The sequence below is a fragment of the Geotrypetes seraphini genome, chromosome 6 (genome assembly GCF_902459505.1).
Source record: "Geotrypetes seraphini chromosome 6, aGeoSer1.1, whole genome shotgun sequence".
NCBI lineage: Eukaryota > Metazoa > Chordata > Amphibia > Gymnophiona > Dermophiidae > Geotrypetes > Geotrypetes seraphini.
Window position 1 is genome coordinate 1,734,464 of NC_047089.1, and position 13,488 is coordinate 1,747,951.

Below are 13,488 nucleotides of genomic sequence, written 5' to 3' on the forward strand. Positions count from 1 at the left end.
CGAACCGCGAGGCTACTCTCCTTCTCCTTACCTGCCCTGCCTGCAGCACAGATCCAAACGGAAGTCTTCCTGACGTCAGCGCTGATGTCAGAGGGAGGGCTTTGTTTAAGCCCTCCCTCCCCTCCGACGTCAGCACTGACGTCGGGAAGACTTCCGTTCGGCTCTGTGCTGCAAGTAGAGCAGGTAGGGAGAAGAAGAACTGCGCGACTGAGTACATCCAGCCCCGCAGGAACCCCGCGACCCTCGGAGGCGTCCCCACGGGATCCCCGCGACCCTAGGGGGAACCCGCAGGATGCTCGTGGGTCCCGTGGGATTCCCGTCGTCCCCGTGCAGCTCTCTAGGCTGGAACTGGCAAAGGAAGAGAAGGGCAGAGATAGGAGGGACTTGCCAGCTGAGCGGAGCTCATATTTGGGGGAGGGAGGCACAGCAGGAGATAAGTGAAGAGAGATAATGAGGGGCAGCCGAGTGAGAGCATTTGGGGGTTAGTAAGAGCAGGGCAGGATTAATTCATCGAGAGCCCCTAGGCACACAAGTACCCTGAGCCCCCTGCCCCACCCCACCATGCGCCCAGGCGGAAACAGGAAGCTGCATCAGAGGGAAGCTTTGGGCAAGCAGCACCACTTGCACAATTACAGTCCCCGCTGCTTGCATATCTTACTTTCAGTTGATGGGGGGGGGGGGGGAGGGGGCACGTCGCCGTTTGGAAAAAACAATGTTGATGCCCTGCATCGGGCCCCCCTGACCATTTCAGGCCCTAGGCACGTGCCTACTTGGCCTATTGGTTAATCCTGCCCTGAGTAAGGGGAGACACGGATGGGAAGCCAATGAAGTGACTTGAAGAGAGGGGGACAAGCGCTAATCCTAGGACTCTGCCTGTCGTGACCAACCAACATGCTAAAACAATTACAATCAGTCCAAAATAGAGCTCTTAAGACTGATTTAGTCCCACCGCCTGCAGCCTATTTCAAGGCCGACATCCAGACCCAGGAGAAGTCAAGCACACTTCATCCCCCCTCCCCCAATCAAAGCCAAAAGACATACGAGGGACTATTAGACACCAGGACGCCCAACTGGAAACCATTCAATCCACATCCCTTATTGGCGGGATGGGAGGGGGGCGCGAGGCGATGAGGCAGCGACACTCACCTGCCGGCCAATCCCGGAAACAGCTAGACCAACGAGTCGGGAGACGAGCGCTAGAGAGTCGCGAGCAGCGCCTCGCGCCTGTCTCCCTCAATCAACCAGGGCCGCTCGTGGCCTAGTAGGAGGCGCTAACGCACGCACGCACGTACGTGGGTGGAGGGGAGGGGAGGGGCAGGGCAGAGGAGGGCGAGGTCGGCGCTCGCTGAGGAGCCGATAACGGAACGCGAGTCGCGAGCGGACAGAGGCTGAGGAAGAACGGTGAGAAAGCGCCTTTGGGGAGGAAGGGGGGGAGGGGAAGGTAGGGCTTCATGCCGAGCAGCGCAGGAGGCGATGAGACGCGGGAGGGGCTTTGGTCACCCGGGGCCTCTCCAGATAAGGATAGAAGAACGGCCGTCCCGGGTCAGAGCTCTGCTTCCAACAGTGATCAATCTAGGCAAGTGGAATCCCCAAAGAGGAACGATAAGATTCTGTGATTAATTCCCTGAGAGTAGCGACATTCCATGCGGAATCCCCAAAGAGTAGCGATAAGATTCTGTGATTAATTCCCAGAGAGTAGCGACATTCCATGAGGAATCCCCAAAGAGTAGTGACATTCCATGCGGAATCCCTAAAGAGTAGCGATAAGATCATGTGATGAATCCCCAAAGAGTAGACATATCCCATGTTGAATTCCCAAAGAGTAGCGATAAGATTCTGTGATTAATTCCCAGAGAGTAGCGACATTCCATGAGGAATCCCCAAAGAGTAGTGACATTCCATGCGGAATCCCTAAAGAGTAGCGATAAGATCATGTGATGAATCCCCAAAGAGTAGACATATCCCATGTTGAATTCCCAAAGAGTAGCGATAAGATTCTGTGATTAATTCCCAGAGAGTAGCGACATTCCATGAGGAATCCCCAAAGAGTAGTGACATTCCATGCGGAATCCCTAAAGAGTAGCGATAAGATCATGTGATGAATCCCCAAAGAGGAAAGATAAGATCATGTGATGAATCCCCAAAGAGTAGGAACATTCTGTGCGGAATACCTAAAGAGTAGGAACATTCCGTATGGAATTCCCAAAGAGTAGCGATAAGATTCTGTGATTAATTCCCAGAGAGTAGTGACATTCCATGTGGAATCCCCAAAGAGCAGGAAAATTCCGCGTGGAATCCCCAAAGAGTAACGATAAGATCATGTGATGAATCCCCAAAGAGTAGACATATCCCATGTTGAATCCCCAAAGAGTAACGATAAGATTCTGTGATTAATTCCCAGAGAGTAGCGACATTCCATGTGGAATCCCCAAAGAGGAAAGATAAGATCATGTGATGAATCCCCAAAGAGTAGGAACATTCCGTGTGGAATTCCCAAAGAGTAGCGATAAGATTCAGTGATTAATTCCCAGAGAGTAGCAACATTCCATGTGGAATCCCCAAAGAGGAAAGATAAGATCATGTGATGAATCCCCAAAGAATAGTGACATTCCATGTGGAATCCCCAAAGAGTAGGAACATTCTGTGCAGAATCCCTAAAGAGTAGGAACATTCCGTGTGGAATCCCCAAAGAGTAGCGATAAGATTCTGTGATTAATTCCCAAAGAGTAGCGACATTCCATGTGGAATCCCCAAAGAGGAACGATAAGATCATACGATGAATCCCCAAAAAGTAGTGACATTCCGTGTGCAATCCCCAAAGAGTAGGAACATTCCTTGTGGAATCCCCAAAGAGTAGCGATAAGATTCTGCGATTAATTCCCAAAGAGGAGCGACATTCCGTGTGGAATCCCCAAAGAGGAACGATAAGATTATGTGATGAATCCCCAAAGAGTAGTGACATTCCATGTGGAATCCCCAAAGAGTAGGAACATTCCGTGCGGAATCCCCAAAGAGTAGCTATAAGATTCTGTGATTAAATACCAAAGAAAAGCGACATTCCGTGTGGAATCACCAAAGAGGAACGATAAGATTATGTGATGAATCCCCAAAGAGTAGTGACATTCCAAGTGGAATCCCCAAAGAGTAGAAACTTTCCGTGCGGAATCCCTAAAGAGTAGGAACATTCCGTGCAGAATCCCCAAAGAGTAGCGATAAGATTCTGTGATTAATTCCCAAAGAGGAGCAACATTCCGTGTGGAATCTCCAAAGAATAAGAACATTCTGTGCGGAATCCCTAAAGAGTAGGAACATTCAGTGTGGAATCCCCAAAGAGTCGCGATAAGATTCTGTGATTAATTCCCAAAGAGTAGCGACATCCCATGTTGAATCCCCAAAGAGTCGCGATAAGATTCTGTGATTAATTCCCAGAGAGTAGCGACATTCCATGTGGAATCCCCAAAGAGGAACGATAAGATCATGTGATGAATCCCCAAAGAGTAGTGACATTTCATGTGAAATCCCCAAAGATTAGGAACATTCCGTGTGGAATCCTCAAAGAGTAGCAATAAGATTCTGTGATTAATTCCTAAAGAGTAGCGACTTCCCATGTTGAATCCACAAAGAGTAGCGATAAGATTCTGTGATTAATTCCCAGAGAGTAGTGACATTCCATGTGGAATCCCCAAAGAGTAGGAACATTCCGTGTGGAATCCCCAAAGAGTAGCGATAAGATTCTGTGATTAATTCCCAGAGAGTAGTGACATTCCATGTGGAATCCCGAAAGAGGAACGATAAGATCATGTGAAGGAATATCCAGTGAGATCATCAAGTTTGCAGACGATACAAAACTATGCCGGGCAATCAGATCGCAGGAGGATAGAGAGAAACTCCAGAGCGACTTGTGTCGGTTAGAAACATGGGCGGAGAAATGGCAGATGAAGTTCAATGTGGAGAAATGCAAGGTAATGCATTTAGGCAATAAAAATAAGGAATACGAGTATACAATGTCAGGTGCAACTCTGGGGAAGAGTGAACAAGAAAGGGACCTGGGTGTACTGATAGATAGGACCCTGAAGCCGTCGGCACAATGCGCGGCAGCGGCAAAGAAGGCAAATAGAATGTTGGGCATGATAAAGAAAGGAATCTCGAGTAGATCGGAGAAAGTTATAATGCCGCTTTATAGGGCAATGGTCAGACCACACTTGGAATACTGCGTCCAACATTGGTCTCCCTACCTAAAGAAGGATATAAAACTACTGGAGAGGGTGCAGAGACGAGCAACAAAACTGGTGAAGGGTATGGAGAGACTGGAATATGAGGATAGACTTATAACACTAGGATTGTTCTCCCTTGAGAAAAGGAGAATGCGTGGGGATATGATCGAGACCTTCAAAATACTGAAAGGAATCGACAAAATAGAGCAGAGAAGATTATTTACACTGTCCAATTTGACACGGACTAGAGGACATGGAATGAAGCTAAGGGGGGACAGGTTCAGGACTAATGTCAGGAAGTTCTGCTTCACTCAGAGAGTGGTTGACACCTGGAATGCCCTCCCAGAGGAGATTATTGCGGAATCGACCGTCCTAGGCTTCAAGAGCAAACTAGATGCATATCTCCTTAAGAGAGGCATATAAAGATATGGTGGACTATAAATTACGCCAGGTGTACACCTGGCGGGGCCTCCGCGTGTGCGGATCGCCGGACTTGATGGACCGAAGGTCTGATCCGGAGATGGCAGTTCTTATGTTCTTATGTTCTTATCCCCAAAGAGTAGGGACATTCCGCGTGGAATCCCCAAAGAGTAGGGACATTCCATGCGGAATCCCTAAAGAGTAGCAATAAGATTCTGTGATTAATTCCCAAAGAGTAGCGACATCCCATGTTGAATCCCCAAAGAGTAGCGATAAGATTCTGTGATTAATTCCCAGAGAGTAGTGACATTCCATGTGGAATCCCCAAAGAGCAGGAAAATTCCGTGTGGAATCCCCAAAGAGTAGCAATAAGATTCTGTGATTAATTCCCAAAGAGTAGCGACATCCCATGTTGAATCCCCAAAGAAAAACGATAAGATTCTGTGATTAATTCCCAGAGAGTAGCGACATTCCATGTGGAATCCCCAAAGAGGAAAGATAAGATCATGTGATGAATCCCCAAAGAGTAGACATATCCCATGTTGAATCCCCAAAGAGTAGCGATAAGATTCTGTGATTAATTCCCAAAGAGTTGCGACATCCCATGTTGAATCCCCAAAGAGTAGCGATAAGATTCTGTGATTAATTCCCAGAGAGTAGTGACATTCAATATGGAATTCCCAAAGGGTAGGAACATTCCGTGTGGAATCCCCAAAGAGTAGCGATAAGATTCTGTGATTAATTCCCAAAGAGTAGACATATCCAATGTTGAATCCCCAAAGAGTAGCGATAAGATTCTGTGATTCCCAGAGAGTAGCGACATTCCATGTGGAATCCCCAAAGAGGAAAGATAAAATCATGTGATGAATCCCCAAAGAGTAGTGACATTCCATGTGGAATCCCCAAAGAGTAGGAACATTCTGTGCAGAATCCCTAAAGAGTAGGAACATTCCGTGTGGAATCCCCAAAGAGTAGCGATAAGATTCTGTGATTAATTCCCAATGAGTAGCGACATTCCATGTGGAATCCCCAAAGAGGAATGATAAGATCATACGATGAATCCCCAAAGAGTAGTGACATTCCGTGTGCAATCCCCAAAGAGTAGGAACATTCCTTGTGGAATCCCCAAAGAGTAGCTATAAGATTCTGTGATTAAATCCCAAAGAAGAGCGACATTCCGTGTGGAATCACCAAAGAGGAACGATAAGATTATGTGATGAATCCCCAAAGAGTAGTGACATTCCTAGTGGAATCCCCAAAGAGTAGAAACTTTCCGTGCGGAATCCCTAAAGAGTAGGAACATTCCGTGCAGAATCCCCAAAGAGTAGCAATAAGATTCTGTGATTAATTCCCAAAGAGGAGCGACATTCCGTGTGGAATCTCCAAAGAGTAAGAACATTCTGTGCGGAATCCCTAAAGAGTAGGAACATTCCGTGTGGAATCCCCAAAGAGTAGCGATAAGATTCTGTGATTAATTCCCAAAGAGTAGCGACATCCCATGTTGAATCCCCAAAGAGTCGCGATAAGATTCTGTGATTAATTCCCAGAGAGTAGCGACATTCCATGTGGAATCCCCAAAGAGGAACGATAAGATCATGTGATGAATCCCCAAAGAGTAGTGACATTTCATGTGAAATCCCCAAAGAGTAGGAACATTCAGTGTGGAATCCCCAAAGAGTAGCGATAAGATTCTGTGATTAATTCCCAAAGAGTAGACATATCAAGTTTAAGTTTCAAGTCAAGTTTCAAGTTTATTATTTTTCTTGATTAATCGCTTTATCTTATTCAAAGCGATGTACATAGTAAAAAATAATTAAAAGAAAACATACAGTACAAACTTTAAATACTTACAATGAATAATATAAACTACATTACATTGGGTAAGAGGGGTTTATGAAATACATTTGTCGAATAAAAAGAGATACATAGGAAAAACACAAAAGGGGAAACATTAAAACGAATGGTACAAAATATTAGAATTATTGATTTGAATATTATTAAATTAAGTATTAAAAGCATCATTAAACAAAAATGTTTTTAATTGGATTTTAAATTTTACCAAGTCTTGTTCATTACGTAAAAAAATTGGAAGAGCATTCCAGGTTTGTGGGGCTGTTACAGAAAATATAAATTGTCGTCTGGTGTTTATAAATTTTAATGAAGGAACCGTCAGTAAATTTTGATCAATAGATCTTAATGTTCTAATTGGTTGATACGGTATTAGTAATTTATAAATGAAAGCAGGTGTCTTATATAGTATATAACATATCCCATGTTGAATCCCCAAAGAGTAGCGATAAAATTCTGTGATTAATTCCCAAAGAGTAGTGACATTCCATGTGGAATCCCCAAAGAGTAGTGACATTCCATGTGGAATCCCCAAAGAGTAGCCATAAGATTATGTGATGAATCCCCAAAGAGTAGCGATAAGATTATGTGATGAATCCCCAAAGAGTAGTGACCTTCTGTGTGGAATTCCTAATAGGAGCGATAAGATTCCATGCATAATCTCCAAAGAGTAGGAACATTCCATGTGGAATCCCCAAAGAGTAGCGATAACATTCCTTGGGGAATCCCTAAAGAGTAGGAACATTCCGTGCAGAATCTCCAAAGAGTTGCGAAAAGATTCTGTGATTAATTCCCAGAGAGTAGCGACATTCCATGTGGAATCCCCAAATAGTAGCGAAAAGATTCTGTGATTAATTCCCAGAGAGTAGCAACATTCCATGTGGAATCCACAAAGAGTAGGAATATTCCGTGGAATCCCCAAAGAGTAGCGATAAGATTTTGTGATGAATTCCCAAAGAGTAGCGACATTCCATGTGGAATCCCCAAAGAGTAGCATTAAGATTTTGTGATGAATCCCCAAAGAGTAGCGACATTCTGTGTGGAATTCCTAAAAGGAGTGATATGATTCCATGCAGAATCCCCAAAGAGTAGGAACATTCCGTGCGGAATCCCCTAAGAGTAGCGAAAAGATTCGGTGCAGAATCCCCCAAAGAGTAACGATAAGATTCCGTGATTAATTCCCAAAGAGTAGCGACATTCCATGTGGAATCCCCAAAGAGTAACAATAAGATTATGTGATGAATCCCCAAAGAGTAGCGGCATTCCATGTGGAATCCACAAAGAGTAGCGATAAGATTCCATGATGAATTTCCAAAGAGTAGCAAAATTCTGTGCAGAATCCCCATAGAGTATGAAGATTCCAAGTGGAATCCCCAAAGAGCAGCGATAAAAATCTATGTGGAATTCCGTGCAAAATCCCCAAAGACTAGTGAAAGTGCTACCAATCCCAGGGCAAGCAGAGGCTTCCCCCATGTCTTTGAGCTGATTAAATGGATGTGAGTACAGGAATAATGCAAAGGTGTGGTTGCTGTTAGTCCACGCTTCAAGGTAATATGTAGAAATTTTAAAAACCCAAAGAAAAAATATCTTTTTTTATTGGCCTAAATGTAGTTTATGATTAGCTTTCAAAGGGTAACCCCTTCTTTTTTTTGATCTGAGGAAGCTATCATAAAATACATTAAGTTAGTCCAATAAAAAGATATAATTTTTTTTCCTTTGTTTTTGTTTTATTTCTAGAGCACTTGATGAAAAGGATTGCTGCTTGGGGAGCTTTCAAGACATCTCTTGTCCGCCTCATGCCAAGACCCGTATGCACATAGACACACAATAGGAGGGTGCACTGAGGTGTGTTTGGTTGTGTCCTGAGTTCATTGTGTAATTTGTTAAGAACATAAGAATTGCTGCTGCTGGGTCAGACCAGTGGTCTATTGTGCCCAGCAGTCCACTCACGCAGCGGCCCCCAGGTCAAAGACTAGTGCTCTAAATGAGTCCAGCCTCCCCTGCGTAAGTTCCAGTTTAGCAGGAACTTGTCCAACTTTGTCTTGTTATTCAGTATGTGTGCATTAGTATACATCATAGGTTCTCTTCTCTCTTCTCTAGGTATCAAAGGCACGGGCTCTGGTTTGTGTCTTTCATCTCCTCAGTTGTGGATTTATTCATGTGCTGGACCTTTGCCACTGAATCGATTGTGTTGCTCAGTTCTGCCCTTGAATAGTGAGTGCTGAGTGTTGTTGGGCAACATGGATGACATCTTTACTCAGTGCCGTGATGGCAACGCTGTGGCTGTTCGTCTATGGCTAGACAATACTGAAAATGACTTGAACCAAGGGTGAGTTATGGTACCTGCATTTGGAATGGATTTTAGATTTAATTACTTGCATTTCTGTATGCAGGCTGCTTTATTTCTTAGGCAGTGGTAAAAAAACAAAACAAAAAAGCTTCAAGCTATTGGCAATCCAGATTGGCAAAATGACTTCTGCTCAGTGGAGCTAAGGTGGAGGGAGGAGCAATAGGTGGAAACAACCTGTTTGTTTAAGAAGAAATTGGATCCCATTTCCCCTTTTGGGCAGGAAATACATAAGAAAAAGAGCAGCTAGGCCAGGGACTATTGCTAAATGCTACTAATCGCTGGCTCCTGTTTCTATACATTTGCAGGAGAGGAATGTGAAAATTTATAATGGGTGGGGAGCAGGACTAGCAAATAAAAATGGTAGAGGAGAAATCCAAACCAAAATGGAGTGGGCACATTTGTCAGAGTTAAGAGTAACACAAAAGAAATAGTTGTCCTCTACTCTAGGAATAAGTGGGTTCTGGCAGGTGAGACCCATCAGCTAATGCTTACTCTGTCCTGGAAAATGAGGATGCTCCAGGAATAACATGTGATGTGAGACAAGTCAAAAATGTTACCATTAGGGGCAATTTTAGTAGCTTGTGTCTAGAGCTAGGTCAAAGGCACCTTTAATTGGCTGTTCTTTAAAGTAGCCCCTAAGTAATGTGGCACATAACTCCAAAATGGGCATACACATGGCTTTGGGGCCAAGGAATTTGTAACTTTCAGATTATTATTAGTTGCATGTGACACTTGATGCACATAGGCTTATCCATGTACACTGCCACTGATGCATGTGGGAAAGAAGAACCTGAAATATGATGCAGGGTTCCAGGTTAGGAGTCACTGTCCAGGAAAAGGATCTAGGTGTCATCACTGAGGATATGTTGAAACATTTGGCTCAGTGTGTGGCGGTGGCGAAGAAATAAATAGAATGTTAGATCAGAAAAGGAATGGAAAACAAAGATGAAAATGTTATAATGCCCTTGTATCTCAAAAAAAGATATAGCGGAATTAGAAAAGGTACAGAGAAGGGAGACAAAAATGATAAAAGGGATAGAACGTCTTCCTTATGAGGAAAGGCTAAAGCGGATAGGGCTCTTCAGCTTGGAGAAGGGACGGCTCAGGGGATATAGGGTAAAGGGGATGGGACTTGATATACTGCAGTTTACATATTTTGTACCTAGTGTAATGAAGTGTTAAGTGAATTGTAGGGGGCTGTGGAAGCTGCTCTAGCACTAGGCTGATCCCCTATAAAATACTAAGTGCAGTGGAATGGGTAGATGTAAGTTGCTTGTTTACTCTTTCCAAAAATACTAGGACTAGGGAGCATGCAATAAAACTACTAAGTAATAGATTTTAAGCAATCTGGAAAAAACATTTATCCCAGGACAAGCAGGCATGATATTCTCACATGTGGGTGACGTCATCTACGAAGCCCCGATGCGGAAGCATTTTCAAGCAAACTTGATTGAAGATTTAAGTTTGCTCTGCTGCTCCACGCATGCGTGCCTTCCTGCTCCACTAGGGGGTGCATCCCCTCGTGGTCTCCAGTTCAAAATTTTCCGCTGAGCCTAGAAGTCGTGTTTTTCAGGCTCTGCCCCAACTGCCTTCTAGCACCGCGATTTTTTCTTGTTTTTCCTCGATTAAGTCGCTGTGCGCAAATTCTTTACCTTTTAACTTGATTCCTGCTTCGTTTTTGACGACCCGGAGGCTTCCGGGTCCCCGTGGCCGCGTGGCTAATCGAGCCGCGGCTACTTTCGATTTAATGTCCCGGCCTTTGACCGGCTTTAAAAAGTGCACCTGGTGTGAGCGGCTTCTTTCCCTCACAGATCCGCATCGCCGGTGCATCCTCTGCCTGGGGGCGGCTCATCCAACCTACTCCTGCCCCCAGTGCGCTACTTTCCAGAACCAGGCCCTCCGTCGAAGAAAAGCCCGCATGGCGGACCTCTTCACCCCGGACCAACCCTCCACCTCGGCCTCGAGGTCGGCCCCGAATACCTTGGCATCGCCTCGAGACTCGACTCCGAAGTCCTCGGGACAACAGAAAGCCTCGGCCCCGGGTAAGTCCCGTCTTCCCTCTTCAGGTTCCGTAACATCGAAGAAGCCAGCCTCGGGGACAACGTCGACGCATGGCGGAAGCCCCATGCTTACAGCCCCGGCTAAGCCCTCCAAGCCTTCGGGCCGTGCCTCCACCACACGGGAATACTCTGATACGAGGTCGCCCCCGGTGGAGTGCACCGAGGCAGTGGACATGCCTTCGATGCTGTCCGTGCCCGTCTTCCAGGACCTACTCCGAGCGATGATCTCGTCGGAGCTGTCCGCTGCAATGACCCAGTTTCAATCGGCCTCGACCTCGACCCCGCATGTACCAGACCAGCCTGAGCCTCGCATCGAGCAACCTCGGGGAAAAGTGCGCAATCCTCGCCGCATCCCATCCTCCTCGGACTCCTCGCCGAGGCGCCCAAGACGCTCTCCCTCCACAGACCGCCGAGGGGCAAAACGTCGTGCTAAAACGACAGAAACCCCGAACCGCCGTACCTCCAAGAAGGCCCGAGGTTCACCAACTCTACGAGGCCGTTCTCCCATACCTCGTATGGGACCACTAAGGGTGGCTGAGTTATCACTCTCCAACCCGCGCATCCTCCAAACTCCCCCTCGAACCGGGACCCCAACCCGAGGTCGCAGGTATTCTCCGAGGGAGTCCGGGTCGAGGTCACCGATTCGACATCGATCGGTACCCCGAACCCCGGCATCGTCTCCGAGGGGCTCCTCGAGACGCCGAAGATCGACAACCCCAGAACACTCTCACAGTTCTTCCCCGACCTCGGAGCATGGATCGGAGCAGGAACCTCGATACTCGAGGGAAGCCTCCCCATCCTTCTCCACCCGACGAAGGTCTCGTTCACCGACCACGCACGGGGTCCCGGGAACATCTCGCCCATCCTTCACTCGCTTTGTCCAGGACATGGGCCACGCTTTGGACTTAGACCTCCAGTCCGACTCCAGATTCTCTAAAGAGTACCTGGCGGAGCTGGATATGCCATCACTGCCCAGAGAGTCCCTTCGCTTACCGCCTAACCCGGTACTCCAACAGGCCTTCTTCAGGAACCTGGAGACCCCCTACATGGTCACAGCCGTACCCTCCAAAATGGAGGCCAAGTACCGCACAGTACCCTACCCGGGATTCGAGCAACCACAGCTCTCCCACCAATCGCTGCTAGTAGAATCCTCCTTGAAAAAGGCCCACCCATCCCGGGTCTCAGCAGCGGTCCCCCCAGGCCGAGAAGGCCGAACCCTGGACAAGTTTGGCAGGAGACTATATCAAAACGCAATGATGGCCTCTAGGGTGCAAAGCTACACTTTCACCTTCACATCCTACCTCAAACACCTCATTGGACTATTGAGAGCCTTTGAAACTGACCTACCGGCCTCCCGGCAAGGAGTGTTTGGCCTGCTTTTAGAGTCTCTCTCCAACCTACGCCTCCATCTATTCCACGCGGCCTACGATGGCTTCGAACTCTCCTCCAGAGAGGCAGCCTTTGCTATCGCCATGCGCCGACTAGCTTGGCTGCGCCTGGTCAACATGGACCCCAACTTACAGGACCGGTTGGCTAACCTCCCCTGCGTGGGAAAAGAACTGTTCGATGACACTATCGAGGCGGCTACAAAACGCCTCTCCGAACATGAACGCTCGTTTGCCTCCCTTGTCCGACAAAAGCCCAAACCGCCCTCGTCCAGGCCGTATAGGGCCCCTCCGCGCCGCTACCCACAAAAATCCACTCCTGCCTTCTCGCGGCCCCCACCCAGGCGTCCGCAAGCCCACCACCGGGCCATGCCCAAGTCCCAACCGCCTGCGACCACCAAACCATCCCCGTCCTATTGACGGGATACGCGGAAGGGGGCGGGCCCCCTCCACCATAGTCCCAGGCCCCCTTCCCATCGGGGGTCGGCTCAAAGCCTTTTACCCTCGCTGGGAACAAGTCATGTCGGACGCATGGGTCCTTGGCGTGATCTCATCAGGGTACTCTCTCAACTTTCGGGCCATTCCTCCGGACAACCCCCCAAGGAATTGCCCTCCCAACCGGACTCAGCTACCCCTACTCCTCTCCGAAGCTCGAGACCTGCTTCGCCTGAGAGCAGTGGAGGAGGTTCCCCTCGACCAACGGGGGAAGGGCTTCTACTCCCGCTACTTCCTGGTACCGAAAAAAACGGGAGACCTACGCCCAATACTAGACTTGAGACGCCTCAACAAATTTCTGGTACGGGAAAAATTCCGGATGCTCTCCCTACCGACACTCTACCCCCTGATCGACGAGGGCGACTGGCTCTGCTCCCTCGATCTCAAGGAGGCGTACACACATGTCCCAGTGCACCCCGCTCACCGCAAGTTCTTGCGTTTTCAGGTAGGGGACTGGCACCTACAATACCGAGTCCTCCCCTTCGGCCTTGCATCATCACCTCGGGTCTTCACCAAGTGCCTCGTGGTGGTCGCAGCAACCTTACGTTCCCAGGGCCTCCAGGTATTCCCCTACCTGGACGACTGGCTAATCAAAGCCCCGTCCAGGGAAGGGGTTATCTCAGCGACCCAACAGACTATTACCTACCTACAAAGTCTGGGGTTCGAAATAAACTTCCCAAAATCCCAACTACGCCCCTCGCAGTCCCTACAGTTCA

General features: G+C 47.6%; 2 protein-coding genes across 9 annotated transcripts in view; one reads left to right on the forward strand and one right to left on the reverse strand.

Annotated features, from left to right (window-relative positions):
* The window catches only part of RRP8 (ribosomal RNA processing 8), a 56,934-nt gene extending 55,631 nt beyond the window's left edge, over positions 1-1,303 (reverse strand). For 2 of the 6 annotated variants that reach the window (XM_033949501.1, XM_033949497.1), the window contains exon 1: positions 1,147-1,272. The gene's annotated coding sequence lies outside the window, so the exon portion shown is untranslated. The other 4 variants (XM_033949498.1, XM_033949502.1, XM_033949499.1 and 1 more) reach the window with 4 other exon arrangements.
* ILK (integrin linked kinase) overlaps positions 1,264-13,488 on the forward strand; it is a 185,058-nt gene continuing 172,833 nt past the window's right edge. Inside the window, exons 1-3 of one of the 3 annotated variants that reach the window (XM_033949504.1) lie at positions 1,264-1,401; positions 8,220-8,327; positions 8,583-8,811. In XM_033949504.1, coding sequence (XP_033805395.1) covers positions 8,723-8,811 — 89 coding nt within the window. In that variant the 5' untranslated portion in view covers positions 1,264-1,401; positions 8,220-8,327; positions 8,583-8,722. The remainder of the gene's footprint in view (positions 1,402-8,219; positions 8,328-8,582; positions 8,812-13,488) is intronic. The other 2 variants (XM_033949506.1, XM_033949505.1) reach the window with 2 other exon arrangements.